Below are 18,545 nucleotides of genomic sequence, written 5' to 3'. Positions count from 1 at the left end.
AGGGTGCTCTTAATCTCTTGATTAATGGGAGGGTCCATAAGCTAATAAACCAATCACTTTCCAAAAGCTTCTCCAATAAAATTAATTACAAATTTACATAACAAAACCAGGTCAGAATATTCTTACACCTTTAAAGAAAAAACAAAAATGAATACAAATTGCATTTTATAAACATTCAACAAAAATGGCCACAACACACCTAGTTCCCATTTTGAGGATTGATGCAAGATTTTTGCACAGTACTGTAAAACACCATGATTTTTTTATACTGACTCGGTTTTAAGTGTAAAAGTTTGACCTGGAAAGCAGAATTTACCCTGTGTATCCTCTCATGACTGTTGATTCAGCTTCAGAATTATGATATATATATATATATGAAGTGCTTCAGTCCCTGCAAACTTCCAGGCTATGGGCTCTGTGACTCTGACTCCTCAGTAATAGTGCGATAGTGCTGTGGCTGATTTTGAACCATGGGAGAATCTCTGTGGTCAAACAGAGCTAGTCTTCTCATGTGTCCTTTCAGCAGGAATTTTTGAGACATTACCAGAGCACCGTAGCCCTGAGAGTGTGAGAAAGCATAGCCTGACCGCCTGGTGATGCGCTTTTTCAGTGTGCGACGAGGAGCAGGTGCTGGCAATGCCTCTTTTCGCGCCTTAGCTCTCACCTAGAAAGAAACAAGTTAGATGACTTTAATATTTATTTAGTTTTTTGCACAACATTACATCAGTTCACATCGTTATTTACGGTCCACCAACTCCTACACATAAGATGCCTAAAAGACAAGATGGCTTTAATGTCTATCTAATATTTTTCTCACCTCGTCATTGATGGTAGGACGAAGCTGTATGAGAATGAAACGAAATGCTACCACAGGCAGGACACAGAGGAGCGAACTCAGGAATATGGTGAGCCATACGTTAGGCTGGTTCAAAGAGTTTCTTGCTGTGCCTGGAATCCAAACAAATATTGGACCAGCAATTAAAAACAAAGTAAAAGAATTGTTGTAAGTTACAGCATTATAATGTGCATATGTAAGCGATAAACACTAAATCCACAAAAAAATGGAATACGTGGAAACGCTGACCTATTTACACTGTATCAATCAGCCAAATAACTTGATATGGTTTAATTTCTCAAAAATCAAGTGGACCACAGCAAGCAGCCTCCATGGCAGATCTACTTACCAGTGAAGGGGAAAGCAGACGTGAAGATCAAAAACATGCCTCTGCTGTACATGGTGAAAGTGATGGCAAAGTAGACCGCAATACTTGCCCACACAAATAATTGGTTTATTGCTGTCCAGTAATAGGTGTCAAGAAACAGCTGAAAAAAATGATTGTTTTTAAATGTGTTCAGTGACTGAGATGAGTATAATTTTATACTGTGGTATGGGATACATACATATATAAATTAAAAAGGCAATCCCACAAATATATGTTTACACATCTAAAAAGCTGTTCACTGATTTGTAGTGCAAAATATTACAGAAACAGAGGACGAACAGTGTTGCGACGTCGCTGTCATTTTCTTTTATTCCAAGGCTAATATGTCATTGCCAAGCGTGCTATAATGCTTCTGACAACAAGAGTTGTATTTCTTACCTGTGCAAACACCACTATAAGCAGGCAGGTCTGTGCCAGTAAAGCAAACGACTGATAGTCGGCAATGTCTTTTCCGTCATCTCTGACTGTGTCATGCATGGAAGCCCAGGGAATAAAGAAGAGGATCAAGGAACTGTAGCAGCTGTGCATCACACACCTCACAAAAGCTTTCTTATTGAAGTATTGGTTCTTCTGGCCTGGAGTGTAGAGCTGAGGGTGCTGTAAACTCCAGCGATCATTTACATCCTGCAGAAAACAGGGTTTAAAGGAAGAGATGAGAAAGCCTGGTTTATGCAGGCACTGGGATATGACATTAAAAAAAAAAACTAAACATTGTGAATAATTTTCTGCTGCATATGTCACACAGTGGAAATTTGTGTTTGTTTAATGGTTTATGTTGTTTTGATCATAGTGTGTATTGGTGCATAGAGTACTGAGTTTATTTGAATGGTTTTATTCTGATATTTATATTGCATGTTTTAGTGTTGTTGCACGATATCCTTTTAATCCAGTGTGGACTAGGCGGACAATAGTAGGCACTTGTTGAAGTGTGGGCGTGCCCTGAGGCGGGATATTAGCCACCAAACAAACTTGTTAGAGGAGAGGGTGAGCTCAGAGAGGAGGAAGGAAGAAACACATGCAAGCCAGCGCCTGCCTGATCGTGGGGTGCGACGGGACATTAGCGACGGACCAGCCAGCGTAACACAGCGACCCAGTCCCAACAGCAAGAAGAACGATATTGGGAGGCGACGTGTGTAATCGACAGCAGGGCAGAGGTGCACCTCAGTGTGTGAGAAATGTTGAATAATTTTTTTGAAATAGTGTATATTTATGAATAAATGGTGTATTTAGGACCTGCTTAGTCTCTGGGCCCTGAGCGCTGATTCACTTGCTCCCCTCGTCCTTGTATGTGAAAGAAATTTAAGGTGGGATATTTAGACTTACCAGTCTATGCTGGCTACACATACCTGTTCAAAGAGGCTCAAGCCAAGGACAGGAAGAGCTGTGTAAATTGTGTTGTAGAAGGTGATGAACCACTCGTCATACACAGTCTGTAGATAACCAGAATATGCATGAATGTAGCATTAAAGAAATTATATGAATTTACTTATATACATTTGTCCTGGAATTGTTGGTGAGGAACTGGTTTTCAGTCTGAGATAGAGATAAATCATTAAAAAAAGATCTCCCAGCACAAAAACTACAACAGTGTTTAGATAAATAATTAACACACCATGACTGACTACAGAGTTTTGCTTTTTGCTTGTGAAAAGTTTAGTTTCAGCTCTACGTTTATTTATTTAAAATTCTCTCTATTTCTTTGTTTTTGTGTTGTTTTGGGTAAGTTTATATTATATGCAAATGGAAAACTTCTAAGGCTGAAAAGAAAGCCAATGCAACAAAGGGCCAAAAACTGTAGATCCTTGAAGCTGGGTCAAAAAAGTAAATTCCCATAGTGTACCTTATTAAAATGCATTACAGCATGGTGTTTACAGCCTGCATCCTCCTTCATGGCAACCATTCAGGATAGCCTGAGTTGTGATAATAATCACCCATTTAAATTATAGTCGGATAAATGATTTGCTGTGTCTGTGCAATGCAGCTATACAGTCCATGAATGCAGCTTGCTAAACAAGATGCTAGCATAAACCGATAACTGAGCACTCTAACCTGTCCAAAACAGGGCTTCAGCAGCCAATCAGCAACTGACCGGTATATCCATGTTTTTCTGCAGTCTGGCTGTCTGGCCTTTTTGTTATTTTGCTCATTTTTCTTCCTTACTATATTTCCTTCTGTTTTCTCAAACTGCATATAAACATTTACATTTCACTATACATTTACAATGCATATGTCTCACCTGTGCTGAGAAACCACAAAAGAAGGCGTACCAGAAATGCATAAGGGTAAAAGTGAAGTTCTTGTAAAAGAAATATCCAAGGAACTTGCACATGCGGATGTAGGACCAGCGACCATGCACCAGCAGGAGGCGCTGAAGGTAACGGAACTGTGCAAAGGAAAAGTCGCTGGACAGCACTGCCTGCATGCCTTCCTGTCCACTGATACCTACACCAATATGAGCAGCTGACACACAGAAAAGGAAGAAATAAAACGGCCAGGATCAATAACAGTAGCTACATATTTCCCAGCTGGTTAGTTGTAGCAAAAATACAGTTACCCTTTATCATGCTGACATCATTGGCTCCATCCCCAATAGCAAGAGTGACAGCCTGCTTGTATTTCTTGACCAGCTGAACCACTTGGGCCTTTTGCAAAGGAGTGACCCTGCAGCAAATCACTGTCTGACACATGCATGCTGTCCTCAGCAGCTCCAACCTCAAGTTCTTCTCCAGTGCAAAAGCCTGATGATGAAGAGAAGAAGGGATTACAGTAGTGCAATGAGGTCATCTGCCAAGCCTCCCTGGCACAACCTTATCACCTCAAAATGGACACCAAAAAGAAAGTCTCTTAAGGCAGGTAAATTTGAATAATCATTGTAGTATAAAAATATTAAATTCCAAAGTGTATATGTTTAATGCCAGTTACATTTAAATTAACATTCTGGAAATTTCTCATTTTAATCACTTAAAAAAAATTCTGTGAGTAGGTAGGTTTCAGATCTGGATGACTCGTTTTAATTACTTGCACACTTCAGAATTGGTGCAGTTTACTGCATTCTTAAACTACTGGTCTCAGAGCACACACACACACACACACACACAAAACAGTGAATGTAACACGTTTGTCGTGCTGCGACTGGCTAAATCTGACTAAGGTTATACTACTGGCAAGCTGAAGTACCAAGTAGAAGTACCAGGATGAAGTAATTCTGAGCTTGTGTCATTCTAGCAGCAGCATCCTGTTTGTGGCTGACTTTACAGGACTACCCCCGCCACAACTCAGCCAGTGTATCACAACCTGTTCAGGATCAGGAGCATAACCAGACAATTTTTTGGCCAGCATTTTGTCCTGATATGTCTCCTATTAAACTTGCCTCTAACATGCTATTGGATGTGTTTATCAGAGGCAGCCACAACCGATGATCGCTGCTCAGCTGCAGGCTGCACTCATCCAGGCATGGAGAGCAATTTCTCAACAGAATCACATACTTGAGCGGTCCATGTGCAGACAGGTGGCAGCTTATATCACAACCAGAATAAGTCATACCTCAAGTTAAGCACCTTCTATACACATATAAAATCTATTTCAAACATAACATTGGGTGATTAATACATGGAAGCACAAGTGAGAAGGAACAACACAAGAAACAATTCTTGTGGCTTCAGCAGCTTCTTACCAAACTGTGCCCATTTATAATTAGGCCATATTCTCCATCCACCTTCTCATCCTGCACAGTCTCCATTTTCTCAACCCAAAACAGGCCTCCGCGGGATGTAGTCACAGATGGCTCCTCTGCTGCTTCTGGACACATTTTCCTTCGAGCATTCCTGAAAATATTTGGACAGAATAAACTATTTTAAATATATTTTAAAAAACCTTAAAGTCTTACAACTCTTAACCCATCTTCTTCTTTTTCTTCATTACTATTATTTTTATCCTAAGTCAGATTTTTATGTAACTTATTTTTTTTATGTTAGAATTAGCTTATGATAGTTAGTTAAAAAATAAGATGACAGTTTCTATTATTTTATGGGCTGTTTATTTGAAAGCACGGTAACAAAAAGCTTAAAATATGTGTCAGTTTGTTCATAATTAAATAATGGTCATAACTTTCTTAGTTATTTTAAGTATGTTTAAATTTCTAATAGACTCACAGTAGCTCCTCTTTGACTCCTTCAGCAGTGTTTGCTGAAACAAAGAAGACATCCTTCATCTCCTCTCTTAGCATGTTACAGGAATAGCCAATGTTCTCTGCTGTCTCTGTTTCAAAAAAAAATCTCAGTCACTTTGGTGTAATACATGTTTCTAACTGTATATCATATGGCAGTATTATTTATCCATTTTGAAATGAGTGGTTTAAATAGATTACACAGTATGTTGACACTGACCTTGCTTATCTCCAGTTAACACCCAGATTTTGATGTCAGCTTTAGCCAGTTGCTCAATGGTCTGTGGCACACCGTCTTGCAACTTGTCCTCCACAGCTGTCGCTCCCAACAACTAAAGCCACAAATGTAGTTATCATTTAAACTGATGCTGCAGAAAGTAAAGCAATGAAGCCATCCTTTGCTTTTGTTGCAAATGATAGTTAAAGATGCACATTTAACTGTAACTCTAGTGGAAAATCAAGTATCATTTCTGCCAAAGTACTCACAGGCAATCAACCAGCAAACTGTGGTCGGTCTATCTAGCAACATGGCAAAGGTTTTTGGACTAACCATCATATCTTTCTCTATCTCTTCATAAAGTTCATCAAGTTTAACTTCACGTTCCTCCATGGCGATGCTGGCCTCATGGTGGCGCTGTGTCCAATCTTTCATGTAGCTCTCATCTAAATCCTTGTAGGCCAAAGCCAGTGTACGGAGGCCATCACCTGCATACTCCTATTTTTGTTTGATAAATGAAATTAATTTAAAAAAAAATACTTCTGACTTTAGCTTCAAGCTGCTGGTATAAGTTTTGGATCGCTCACATTGAGGTGATTTGTGGTCAGCTTCATCAGTTTGTTACAGGAGGGGTCTAATCTTTCCAAGATGATGGTGTCTGCACCTTTGCAGTATAGAGTCAACTTCCCCTCTGGGCCACGCACTGTAAATGACACGGAAAGTTACAATTATGTTATTCAGAAATGTATCACAGGTAGGTACTGAGCAGCTGGTCCTAGGTTATAAAATAAAAAGTTGAATGGAGAGACAATATTTTTAAATTATATTTTTAATTATAATATTATGTAAATAGATCTTTAACCTCCTAAGACCCGGACTCTTCCACGGCATGCATTTTTAATTTCTCTTTGATATTTGGGCTGATTGGGGCCTGATAAATGTAAAAACAACGAATTAGCAGATTTTTTTTTTTTACCTAATTTTAGTTTCTAAGAAAAATGAGAGCCACATATGAGGATATTCATTTAAAATTTCGATGGAACAGTAATAATAATAATAATGGATTGGATTTATATAGCGCTTATATAGTAGCAGTATAATGTCCTCGTAAGTGGATATCAGGCCCTTGTAGAGCAGAATTGAGTATTTTGGTTTAAGTAACCCAAAATGTGATGTCCACATATGTGGACGGCAGGTCCTAGGAGGTTAATCGGAAAATTAATAAAATATTAAAGAAAATTAATAAATATCTTCTCTGTGATAAAAAGAAACTTTAGAAATTAAACATCTTGCTGCCCCTTTATCTCACCTATCACTGACATCCTCTTCCTCACATTATTGAAGTCCAGAACAGCCAGAAGTTCGTAGATGACTTGTTTGCCCATCTCTACTACTGTGATGGTTTCTGGTGTGCGTGATCGGAACACAAATCCAAAGTTTCTTGCAGCAGTCACCAGAGCGCCTTCATCAGGTGACTGAGCCTGATAATTGAGCTCTCCTACAACATAAACATTATAAACGATAGTGGTAAGTGAAAATGTGAAAATTGTGCATTTGAGGACTATAAAAGTCAATTTGTTGGGTTTTGTTTTTGTTTTTTTATATGCCCTACACATATAATGGAGAAATTGTCCTTAAATAGTGATAGTGGCAATTAAAAAAAAAAAGAAAAACAGTCACTCTGTATTATTTAAGACTAGGTTCTATTAAAAAAAACATTCAATTATCAGGACATTTGCTGCAAAGCAGTTCTGCTATCAACGGCTTTTAAAGAGTTTTATTAAATAAAAGATGTCTTTTAGGGGACCCCTCACCCTCTTTCTTTTCCTCAGGCATAACAGTGTGACACAGGGATAACAAGCGGAAGAACTCCTGAGTCTCAGGGTTTCCACTTCTCACCATCTCCACCAGACTGTGGTCATGAAAGCTGAACTTTGGATCAGCCAGATTGTTCCAGGAGAAGTCCACTCTCTCTGTCCTCTGCAAGAAAAGCCAAAACAACAAAGTTGGATCAATACTTTCTTTAAACAAAGTTCAAAAACAGAGTAATCATCTGTTTTCCTCTCACCTCTGTAATTTCCACTCTTTGTCCAGAGAAATCATAGAGGTCCCCTTAATAGAAGATAAATATACCTTAAAAATCACTTTTTCAACCAATGCTTGTTTCCGTTTGCCTCACTAATTTTTACTCAAGCAAAGCTGCTCACCGTAAGCTTTTCCATTAATGGAGCACTTGTTGAAAGTCATGATGTTCTGTGTCAGAGTGCCAGTCTTGTCACTGAAGATGTATTTAATCTGGCCTAGCTCCTCACTGAGTGTGGTGGTTCTTGCCTGAGCTGGAGTATCATTCTTAGGATAGTACATCTTCCTGTCCCAGTTTATGAAGAAGCTGTTTCCCAGACGAATGACTTCCATGCTAATATTGTAGCAAAAATTGGTCAGTTGGTCAAAACATGAAACAATTGTCAAGGTTTTCTGTGCTGAAACTTACCTGACGTAGAGAGAAATTGGTACCACTGTGTTAAGAACGATGACATAAGACCAGAAGGTGAGGAATGATGAGAGATGAGCATCAATGCCCGCTTCGCGAGGAAGAAACACAGTGAACAAAGAGCCCTCGCTTGCTTCCCAGAATGCATTTAAAATGGCCATAATGGCACACATAAATCCCAGGAAACCGAAGATCTGATAGAGTAAAGAGATCACAAATCTGCATGTGAGTAATTAATGTTTTTATGAACGTAATATATATTATGAGTCATCTTTAAAACAGTTAAAGGTACGTGTCTATAAACTCACACACAATACAAGGATATTCATCAGGTGATCAATGCTGGTCCGTTTGAATACTGACTTTCCGCTGTTCTGCATCAGCTTAGTGTCAGGACCTGTAGAGGTTCATGTTGTCATGTTGAGACACACTGGTGACAATACTGGTGTGACAGTTACAGTTTTTAGAAGTTTTACAGACTGTTTAGTAGTAGGAGAAAGTAGTAAAAGAAATACAGGGATTTTTTTGCTTTTACACAACACACTGTAGTAGACTTTAGTACAAGGAAGAGACCCTCACCTCTATAATAGAAACTGTGAAACCTCTAACAAATGTGTGAATTTGGTTGAAGCTGATTCTCAGAAAGACTTTTTGTGAGTCCCGTAATAACCTGTACCTCAAAAAGAGATGTGCCAATTGATAGATGTACTCACAAATTATTTCTGGACAAAACAGTAACTGAGATGGCAGTTAGTGCGACACATTAAAGATAATTCTTCTATAGTCTGATTGGTTAGAAGGAAGATTCAGAGGTTAAATTCTTTCCAAATTAAATTCCTAATTTAGCTAATAAATTGTGCTAAAAACAACAACAACAGAAAATAGCATTTTATATAGGTCCACTACAACTGGTTTTACAATGCAGGTGAATATAAATAGTTAGGCTATTTCACTTTCAAAAGCTGGACACTTTAACAAGTCTAATGTGTAACACATGCACCCTTTGGATGCCCTCGCACACTTTACTCAAGAGGCCCATCCATCCTCTACTTTACTGTGTGTATTTACATTATTATCAGAGTAAATCATAAAGGTTAAATCCAAAAAGAATCTTGTCCATTGCAAACTGTACACAACTGCAGTACTACTAGCGAGCTAGCATACCTCCAAAAATTACCAAACCGAAGCACCACTCAGTGTTCCTGAGAGTGCAGCCTCTGAGCAGCATTTTGTCATTGTCCAAAGCATAGATGTCATCGTTCATTGTCAGGGTCCCTTTGAACTTATCCAGACGGTTGTTGGGAGGTTCACATCGCACTTCACCTGAGAAACAGAGGTGTCAGCAACAGATTTTGGATTAAAGTTCCCAGGTTTCAAGGGAATAAGCTCACATATAGCTCCACGTCCTTAAGTCTAGCTGTTTGCAGAAATTAAAAAAATACTCAAAATAAATACATTCACAGAATACAATTCAAATTCAATGTGTCAATCTTTTAAGTTCTCTAACATAATTTTTGGGTCATTTTGAATGTGATGGGAGCAACTTGCATGGGCCTCATAGGGCAGGAAAAAGTCTGACATACTAGCTAGGGCACCAATGGTTGGAAAGGCCCTTGCAAGCCTGGAATAAAATGTCTGCTTTAGTTTGAATTTCTTCCTTTTATTTCTGTTGTAATTCATTTGCCTGGTCAAAAAGATCCACCCCTTCTTCTTTACAGCACAGGTAATTATTAGTCTATGTACAGTAGGTTACTGTTAAAGGACATTGTGAGTGATAGCTTTCCTCATAAAAGTATATTTAGAGTATCAAGAAAGAAATAAAAGAATGAATAAGGAGAGTAGAGAAGTCAGCATTTATTTAAAAAAAGGTGAGCTGGTAAGCAAGATAAACTACACTCAAACTATTCCACTTTGAAGCCATGCAGTATGAGGTTTAGCATCCTGCTAAAATATGCAAAGCATATCATTTGAAAAAGACACAATCTGGATGGGATGTTGTTTTAAAACCTGGTTATACCTTTTATCCTCAGTGGTGCCTTTCCTGATGTGCAGCTGCCAATTTCCCATTCACTAATGTACCTCTATCCGACTTGATACAGTATGCAGTAATTGTATTTGCTGCTGAACAAGCACTCTCCTCTTTAATACAGAAGATGGGGCTTTATTTTTCAAACATAACTTGAAAATTCATTTGAATTTGGCCACAGAAAAAGCAATTTCTGAAAATGTTCCTGAGCTTGTGCAGTAATTTCATTGACAGAACCATGCCTGATTTTAATGCAGTGCTACTAATATTAGTAAATATTCATGAAATTGTAAAAAGTCTCAATTTAAAAATTTGATCTGTTTTTATTCTGTCTCGTGGGTATTTCTGAGGTGTGTTATAAGTTTGTTATATGACAAATCATAGTCATTGTTCTGTAAGTAATTGCATCTACGTGTCAGTAAATGTGTTTTTTTCCTGATCTTCTCATGGCAAAGCCTGCTATCTAGTGGAAGGTCCATTTCTCTGTGTCTCTGACAATTCCTGCATCTATTACTCTTGACAAGGCATAATGGGTAAGTGTGGTGAATTTGATTGATTGATCTCACTTATTAGTACCTTGTTCAGTGAAGGGATGACTTTCTTTTGTGTTTAAAAAGTTTGTTACATTACTAGTGTAAGCTAGCTGTTGGTGCTTTGTTTAGCCTGTTAGCATGAAACATACCAGCGTATGGTGTTAGCTGTATTTCTAGACATGTGATGCCAGTGTATTGTTGATGTTGAGATTGTGTAGTGGCTGTTTACTCACGACAACAATGTTGAATGTACCATTTGTGTATTTGTATGGAGACTAAATACACCGCACTCTATTTCTGTTATTACAGTTTTACAAAAGAATGAAAGAATTTACAAATGGCGCAAATCAGTAAAGCCCTGAAGAATGTGACACAGTCTCCTAAGTGTTCACTGAAGCCATTTAATGTTTAGCTTTCTGCATAAGTTGGATAGAGACATTCAGCTGAGGGCAGAAGAATTTTGTTGCATCATGATAATGCATATCATTGTATATTTTTGCACAGTGTCATCACTTTTTTGAAATTGGGATTTTATAGACATAGCCTCAAAAACATTATTTACAGGAATGTACTGTAAAAATTTCATTCAAGAGTATTTTTTCTGTTGTTTCTGTTTCTGTATCTTCTCACCATTAAAGGCAGCCAATGCCTCAATGTTGTCTTCCAACTCTCCGGTTGCAGTCAGAGCCTGTTTCACCTTCAGATTGGTTTCTCTGGGGGAGACCAAGAGGACATGAAAAAGGTAAGGGAAATGTAAGGCATTGTTAGAAATTAGCCATTATGCTAACATACACAGGTTTTTGCACAGTACTCCACACTCACCCATCTAATTCAGCTGTTTCCACATAAACTAAATTAAGGGGCTCACTGCTAGACAGCAACAGAAGGTCTGCCTAAGAAATGAAAGCAATAAGTACGGTCCAGTAGATTGAAGCTTTTGAATTTAATTGCTTTCACTTTCTTCAAATCTTTGCTATAGCCTCCCAAAACTTACTGTGACAAACTCATTATTCTCCAGTTTGACTATGTCCCCAACCTGAACATTCATCCATTTTTCATTTTTTAGTCTGTTGGGAAAAGGAACAAAGACATAAAACAGAAATGAATCCAAACACTGCATAATTCTTCACACAAAAGTTGTTCTTTTTTTCATTTGGGTTTCCAAAGACTTACTGGCCATCCATGAGGACGTCCACCTTTCGGTTATTCACTTGTCTGTCACATTTGTGTCTGTTCTGCTCAAGAGAAAACATTGTTTGCTTACAAATCAGATTTTAGTTCCTTATTTTTTCTTTTCCCTAATATTGAGTGAGATTCTTTTTTAGTTAAATACGATTTCAATTCTGTTTCCAATTTTTATAATTTCTGCTTACTATGTCATCATTGGCATCCTTGACTGCCGATATTGACAGCACAAAAACCAAAGGGACAGCTGTGGTGAACCACGACAAAGAGGAGATTTGTGGGATTAACTGTGGGCACACACACACATACACTATTTTAGTACAATGATCATTTAGCTTGATCATCTGCAAGCTAAATAAACTTAAATTGCATTACTTATGGACATTTTATAATGTTTGCACAATAAGCAGAGATGGTTCTGTAGAGATACCTGAAGGATAAGAAGGAAGAGGAAGTAGGCATTAGCAAGTCTTCTGAACTGCTCAAATAAATTAAGCGGCAGGAAGGTGAAGATGCTGTATTTGGAGGTCCTGATGGCATTGTTCTAAAGTAGAGGAAATTTCCAGATATCAGTCTCTGAGATGTATGTAATTTTCAAAACAAAATAACCCAAAAAAACCCAAAAAACCCCTCAAAGATACATTTGTGATTGACAGCATTTAAGTATGTCTGTAAATGTTGCAGTGAAGTAGCAATCTGTGCTTTCGATCTCAGTACGACTTTCAAACAGTCTCTTATATCCATGGTATTTAATGAATATTCATAATAAGATTTGTTTTTATACTTACAGCATAGCCATGAGATAAATTGAAAGATCTGTCATTAGCTCTTAAACGTCTCTCCTCTGTGAAAATAAAATATGGAGGGCGAGAGTTTACAATAAGTTAAAGGAGCGCTAAGAAAAAAAAAGTCTACTCTGAAAAAAATGTTTACTCCAATTCATACTTAAAACTTAAATTTACAAAAGTTTCAAAACCCAGTAGTCCAGGAATATTTTCAAACAAGAAAACCCTGATAAACATAACAGTTATTCAGCGCATAGCAGAAATTCTGAATGCATCAGAGCTTACCTTCGCTTTTCCCTTTTCCACGTACCCGGTTAAAGCGTGACACTACAGATCCCATCTTTATCTCAGTATTTCCATGTTTTACAACCTAGGGAAAGCATGCATGTGTTTTTATGACAGTGACCTATGTAGCTAGGCAAACAGTTGTTCCTTTGTGGCTTACATATATCGAAAAAGCAAGTGAAAGGAGAAACTTGCAAAAGCAAGAGGGAATCAGTTAATATATGGAAGGCCATGTTTAAGTAGAATTGTGATTCACTGTAAAAAAAAAAAAATGAAAGAAAACCAACCTTAAAAGCTCTGACAGCTTAATAAAAGCTTAAAGTTTTACATGCAATATGTTCAATTCCTTATTTTTCTTTTTTTCTTTTGTTGATATATTGAGTAGCCACTGACTGATGACAGACACTATTCTTTCACCAAAACAGTGCTGATGATGGTAGTAAACAACTACTATCATCTACATACTATATCTATCTATCTATACTTTATTTATTACTACTAAATAGAACTATATAGATATAGGGTAAAAAGATTTGAAAATTAGACAGAGTAAATACAAAATGCAATTTTTAAAATGATGACCCTTCCCAGAAGTGGGCATCCTAGCAAAATTCCTTAGAGATTGCATGAAGCCACAGACAAATCCAGAAAAATACATTTAAGAACTGCAGGCCTGACCTGCTTCAGTTAAGGTCAATGTTCATGATTCAACAACAAGAGACTGGACAAAAATGGCGTCTATGGTAGAGCTCCAAGGTTAAAAACATTGCCGACCAAAAACAACACAAAGACTTGTCCCAAACCTGCCAAAAACATCTTGACAATCTTCAAGACTTTTGGGAAAACATTTAGTGGACTTACTTGAAAAATATATCCTGTTACATCTGGCGTAAAACTAACAAAGCATTTCATAAAAAGAACATCACGCCAACAGTCACATATTGCTGTGGTGGTAGCATGATGGTCTGTGGCTGCTTTTGCTGTTATCTAGGCTGTTGAACCTGGACAACTTGCTGTAACAGATGGAAGTATTAGTTCTGCATTCTACTAGAAAAAAATGTTAATGAGGGAGAATATAGCCATAAGTTTGTGCCATGAAGTTCAAGCACACTCAAAATGCTCAAAAACCCTCCAATATGTATGAATTAAAACAATTCTGTAAAGAAGAGTGAGCCAAAATTCCTCCCCAGCCACGTGAAAGACTCATTCTCAGATATTACAAATACTTGATTGCAGTTCTTGCTGACAAGGGTGGCACAACCTGGTGTTATGATTAGGGGGCAATTACTTTTGCAACATAGGCTAGCTTACCTTAATAAATAAAATCATCATTTAAAAACTCCATTTGCATTCTCAGTTATCCTAGTCTAACATAAAAAAATTATTCTGTGACAAATGTGCAAAAAAAAATTTAAGAAGGAGGCAAATACATTTCACTGCACTGTACACCCACTCTCCAGACTTTGTGTTACTAAGCTATAAAGACATAAAACCACTCCTGTTTTAACCGTTTGTGCCAGTCAACCAGGTTTGTTCATCACCCTTAAGTGTTCATTATAACATACAAGTACTGTTTGTATTTTTCATCATGTTTTCTTTTTGCAAAGTAAAGTTCTGAATAGAAAAAGTGAGAATAGGAAATGTTGACAGTGAAATCAATAGCAATTTAACAGTAATGAAGTGAGTCAGAGGTTAGACACTAACCTCTAATGCTACCTAATACATTTATGGAATCTTCAAGCATAAAAAGAAGCCAACAAACTGTGTTAAGTTTCATTTAATATTTCTTCACTCACAATAATATTAAATCGGTCCAAACTATTGTGAATCTGACCTGGCCGGAAATCTAGGTCAGACTTCAAGGGTTCAAATTGTGAGCTTGTTTGTGATTATTATTAATGACATTCAGGATATCAAACACACTTCCACGGTCTGAAGTGAAAATCAGCCACATACCTTAACAAAATTATGATTTCCTCTGTCCTCAAAGTCCTGCTCACACACAAGCACAGGCTGGGGAAAAAAAGAGGTTTTTAAGATTTTAAAGTTTCCTTTTATTTCCGCCTTTGACAAAGTTAACCCACGCTAGGTACCAATCCAGGTACCCAGTGGTGGGAGAGGTGCCTACAGTAGAGATTTCAGGTTCATCCAGGAAGAACTGGGCTGGGATACCCCTCCACCTAGCAACTCAGAGCTTGTTTGAACAGTGCAGTGATCTTTGGACCTCGATGGCGACTCAGTGTAGGATGTAGGTGCAGTAAAACAGCAATAACTGGGAAGAAATTCAGCCAATCAGAGGTAGCATTATGGTTGCGACCTGGGCGGTCATGTAACACACCCCGTGCCAGATGCGCATGCTCAAATTGAGCAGTTGAATTAAATTCAGGTCACGTTTTGACTCATTCATAAGCATGAAAAAATCATGTATCGTTATACTGATTGTCACCAAATATGGAGCTTGCTGACATTTACCGGTCTGATCTCAAAATAATGGAAAGGCATATCATAGATAAGTTATTTTATTTGTCAAGATTAAAAGGAAGTCTGTGAGGAAAGATACAATCTGCTCTGTGTCCCATTAGAATTTAGTAACTGTTGGAGCACAATACAGAATTAGCAGTAATGACAGTAAAACTGAAGGGCCAGTTTATTGATAGAGGCCATTAGCTGGTCCAATGTGGTCTAAACTTGTGAATACAGTGCATAAAGCAAACTGTGTTGATCTACAACACCAGAATGTGAAGTATCAGAAAGAAGGCTGAGCTTTATAATCTAACACTTCCCAAAAAAGAGGATGAAACCACACGTGAGACAGATGGTGGTAGAGCTGATTTATTGGAAACCCCAGGAGCAGAGGGATGATTCACAACAGGTAAATGTTCTGTCCTGTTTGAAGCCACTGAAGATACAGTCAGGAACTGTAACAACCTCTTGAACATTTTCAGCAAATAAAATGCTTTGGTCTTGATTGATAAAGGCAGTAAAAAATCACCCAGGTGAGAAAGTAAATTTTGAAGGGCTCTACTGGCAAACTGTTTCAGCAAAGAGGAAGCTCACACATACACTATCGCAGCCCCACCAATGCTTCTGTTTTTCATAAACAAATGTATTGCAGCTCAGGTGACTAATGATGATCAACTGGAATTAAAAAGTGCAACTTGTCACTCAGAGTATGAGCAAAGTCTTAACTTGATGAAGAAAATGGGTAAAGCCATCCTGACGCATGGGCCAATGGATTAACAGCTGTAAATGACTATAGGCCTAATCGAAATCTGCTAGCCTGGATTACAAATGATGGATATATCCTTTTTTAGACACATTTTCCAGATTTGTAACTGACAAAATACACAACTGACTTGTTGTTTTGGAAGTGTTTCTTTACACCTTTAGTTCCTGTTTTTAAAGATGGGGTTATGAAAAGGTAAAAAAAAAACAGTTACAGAGATAAGACCAATGACTGGCTGTACACTGTGAACACTGTGAATGTTGTAGTATCAGGTTAAGTCACACATTCATGAAGGACTGAATGTTATTATTAACAAAGAATAACAGCACACACACACACGCACAAAATCCTCATGCAAATAACCACAGTGTGTCAACTATACATGTTAAAATGAAGGGGGGAAGGGAAAAACAGATTTTCAACTGGAAGCAAAATCCAAAGTTTCTCATTTTTGCTCTTTACAGTTCACCATATAGGACATAAAGCAACCAATAAAGGCAAACGAAATGTGTGTGCTGTGCTGTGTGAGGCACGAGTAATGTATTTTGGAATATGGGAAAATGTAAGAAAGGAGGACCATTACTTGTTTAAAATTGTGTTGTTGTCAAGCAAAAAGGTAATAACAAAAAACTAGCTGAAAAGTGACCCTTTAAAATTGGAAGAATGGACTGATGTAATCGAGGACATATATATAATGGAGAAAATGACCTACACTTTGAGACTGAAATCTGACAAACACCGAAAACAGTGGACAAAATGGATAGCTTAAAAGACTCACTCAGCCCCATAGAGCAGGGACCTCTCCTCGTTGTTGTTGTTTTTTTTTGTTGTTGTTTTTTCCCTTTTCCCCTCTTCCACAGATTGGGTGTTCTTTATTTTTTATTTTTTTGGTTTGTTTCTTTTGTGTGGGTTTTTTCGTGTTTTTGTTTGCATGTACTATAAAATTGGAAAAAGTACAAAATAAAAAGTAAAAAAAAAAAGAGAAAAAAGAAATGTGTGTGCAGCACACAAACTCATTGCAGTTGTGTGTTTTGTATACGTTTTTGTATGTTTTTCTCAGAATGATTGTTACACTACTGTATGAAGCCATGTTGTCTAAGGTGATCAGCCACTCACCATACACACACACTATCAACAAGGGGCACTTTGATGCATAGAGCAGGATACTATAATTTTTTTTTTTTTTTTTTTTACCTCTTAAGCCCCAAGGGGGTTTCTGAGCTTCCTGCTCGAAAATGTAATGCCCAAATTTAATTGATTATTTCTCTGCAATTACAAACTCTGTCCTTACAATCTTGGTATCAAAATAAAGCTAACACTTGTGAGATTTCATCAGAGGTGTAAATATTGAAGCAGATATTACTGCGTCAAGGTTACTGAGACTGGAACACAGAAAAAGTAAGTATATTTTATCCTCGCCTAATTTTTAATTTTAATTTTTAGGATATAACCCTTTTAAAAATATGCCTCAGATCACCTGTGCAAAGACTTATGTTTCTAAAGTGAAACAGTGAAAAATTACAGCCCTGTCAATACATGAATATCCAGATGTTGTACAAAAATGTCCAATTTTGGCACACAATTGGACACCGTACCAGTTGAATTTTTTAGGTATTAAAGAGCAGAAATTAATAAATTTTATTAACAGGCCTAAAAATGCTTTCTTTTAAATATATTTTTGAAGAATTAACCACACATTTACATGGTAATGGCCCTTTTCTGCGGTGCGCATGAAGCATTTAATTGGTCTCTGGCCCTTTAAACTCCAAGGGGCTGTAACTTTGGTTTCTTTTGGTCAATTTGCATGATTGACACCTCTTTTTAATCGTTTTAGCCAATAGAATCAAAGTAACGATGCCACATTCACGTGACTTCAACCAATCAGACGTTGCAATGCCAAAACCCACGTGGGCCCAAATTTGCTGCATGTGGTGTCTGTCCAGTCACGTGTCTATAGGTGGGTCTAAAATGGCGGTTGTTGACGGAAAACGGCTCTGATGCGGCTAGGTAGGTGTGGTAACTTCTGATAATCACGTGGCTACCGGCTACCAGCGAAAATAATGGAGGAAATCGGGATGGTAAGCCAATCTGTGTCTTAGTGCATTTTCGCCGCTATGTGTTTTTGTGGTCTTCTTTTGCGGCTCATTCAGTGAATTTTGGTCTGATTGTCCACACATATCTGGACTTATATTTCTCACCCCGTGTTATAACCGATTAAACGTGATCTCTTTTTTGCCCCGGTACCGGGGGCGTGGGGCTTACGTGGTTAAACCTGTTTAAATTTTAGGGGTTTTTTTTTATTTTTTTATTTTTTTATTTTTTATAACGACTCAGCATTTTATATAAAAACTTATTCACACATTGTAAGACACCATTAGTTTTTATGCTGACTCTGGAAACCACCATATA

The 18,545-nt window shown here is 37.6% G+C and overlaps 1 protein-coding gene across 1 annotated transcript; it reads right to left on the bottom strand.

Annotated features, from left to right (window-relative positions):
* Positions 1–406: 406 nt before the first annotated feature.
* On the bottom strand, positions 407–14,923 carry LOC146628742 (phospholipid-transporting ATPase ID-like). The gene is made up of 28 exons (XM_085358043.1): positions 14,867–14,923; positions 12,911–12,995; positions 12,629–12,684; positions 12,271–12,384; positions 12,029–12,127; positions 11,829–11,890; positions 11,650–11,722; positions 11,478–11,548; positions 11,286–11,368; positions 9,261–9,419; positions 8,405–8,493; positions 8,097–8,290; positions 7,813–8,021; positions 7,674–7,717; positions 7,420–7,585; positions 6,915–7,103; positions 6,193–6,308; positions 5,939–6,103; positions 5,609–5,720; positions 5,375–5,480; positions 4,897–5,047; positions 3,778–3,961; positions 3,460–3,683; positions 2,570–2,653; positions 1,602–1,847; positions 1,185–1,323; positions 818–948; positions 407–664 (listed from the first exon to the last, which is right to left on the bottom strand). The coding sequence occupies exons 2-28, from the start codon at positions 12,963–12,965 to the stop codon at positions 407–409; spliced, it is 3,579 nt and encodes a 1,192-aa protein (XP_085214169.1). The 5' UTR covers positions 12,966–12,995; positions 14,867–14,923.
* Positions 14,924–18,545: the final 3,622 nt, after the last annotated feature.

This window comes from Diplotaxodon limnothrissa, linkage group LG7 (assembly GCF_057381915.1).
Source record: "Diplotaxodon limnothrissa isolate DT_005_m linkage group LG7, D_limnothrissa_male_GT1.1, whole genome shotgun sequence".
In the NCBI taxonomy this organism is placed as follows: domain Eukaryota; kingdom Metazoa; phylum Chordata; class Actinopteri; order Cichliformes; family Cichlidae; genus Diplotaxodon; species Diplotaxodon limnothrissa.
This window is presented reverse-complemented; position numbering and strand designations above follow the sequence as displayed.

Bases quoted from the DNA above. Each gene is read 5' to 3' on its own strand.
- LOC146628742 (XM_085358043.1), bottom strand. From the start codon at position 12,965: ATGGGATCTGTAGTGTCACGCTTTAACCGGGTACGTGGAAAAGGGAAA. The intron at 7,718-7,812 runs GTGAGCAGCTTT...TCTTCTATTAAG, and splicing joins CATTAATGGAAAAGCTTACG to GGGACCTCTATGATTTCTCT. The intron at 7,586-7,673 runs GTGAGAGGAAAA...CTTTTCTTGCAG, and splicing joins AAAGAGTGGAAATTACAGAG to AGGACAGAGAGAGTGGACTT.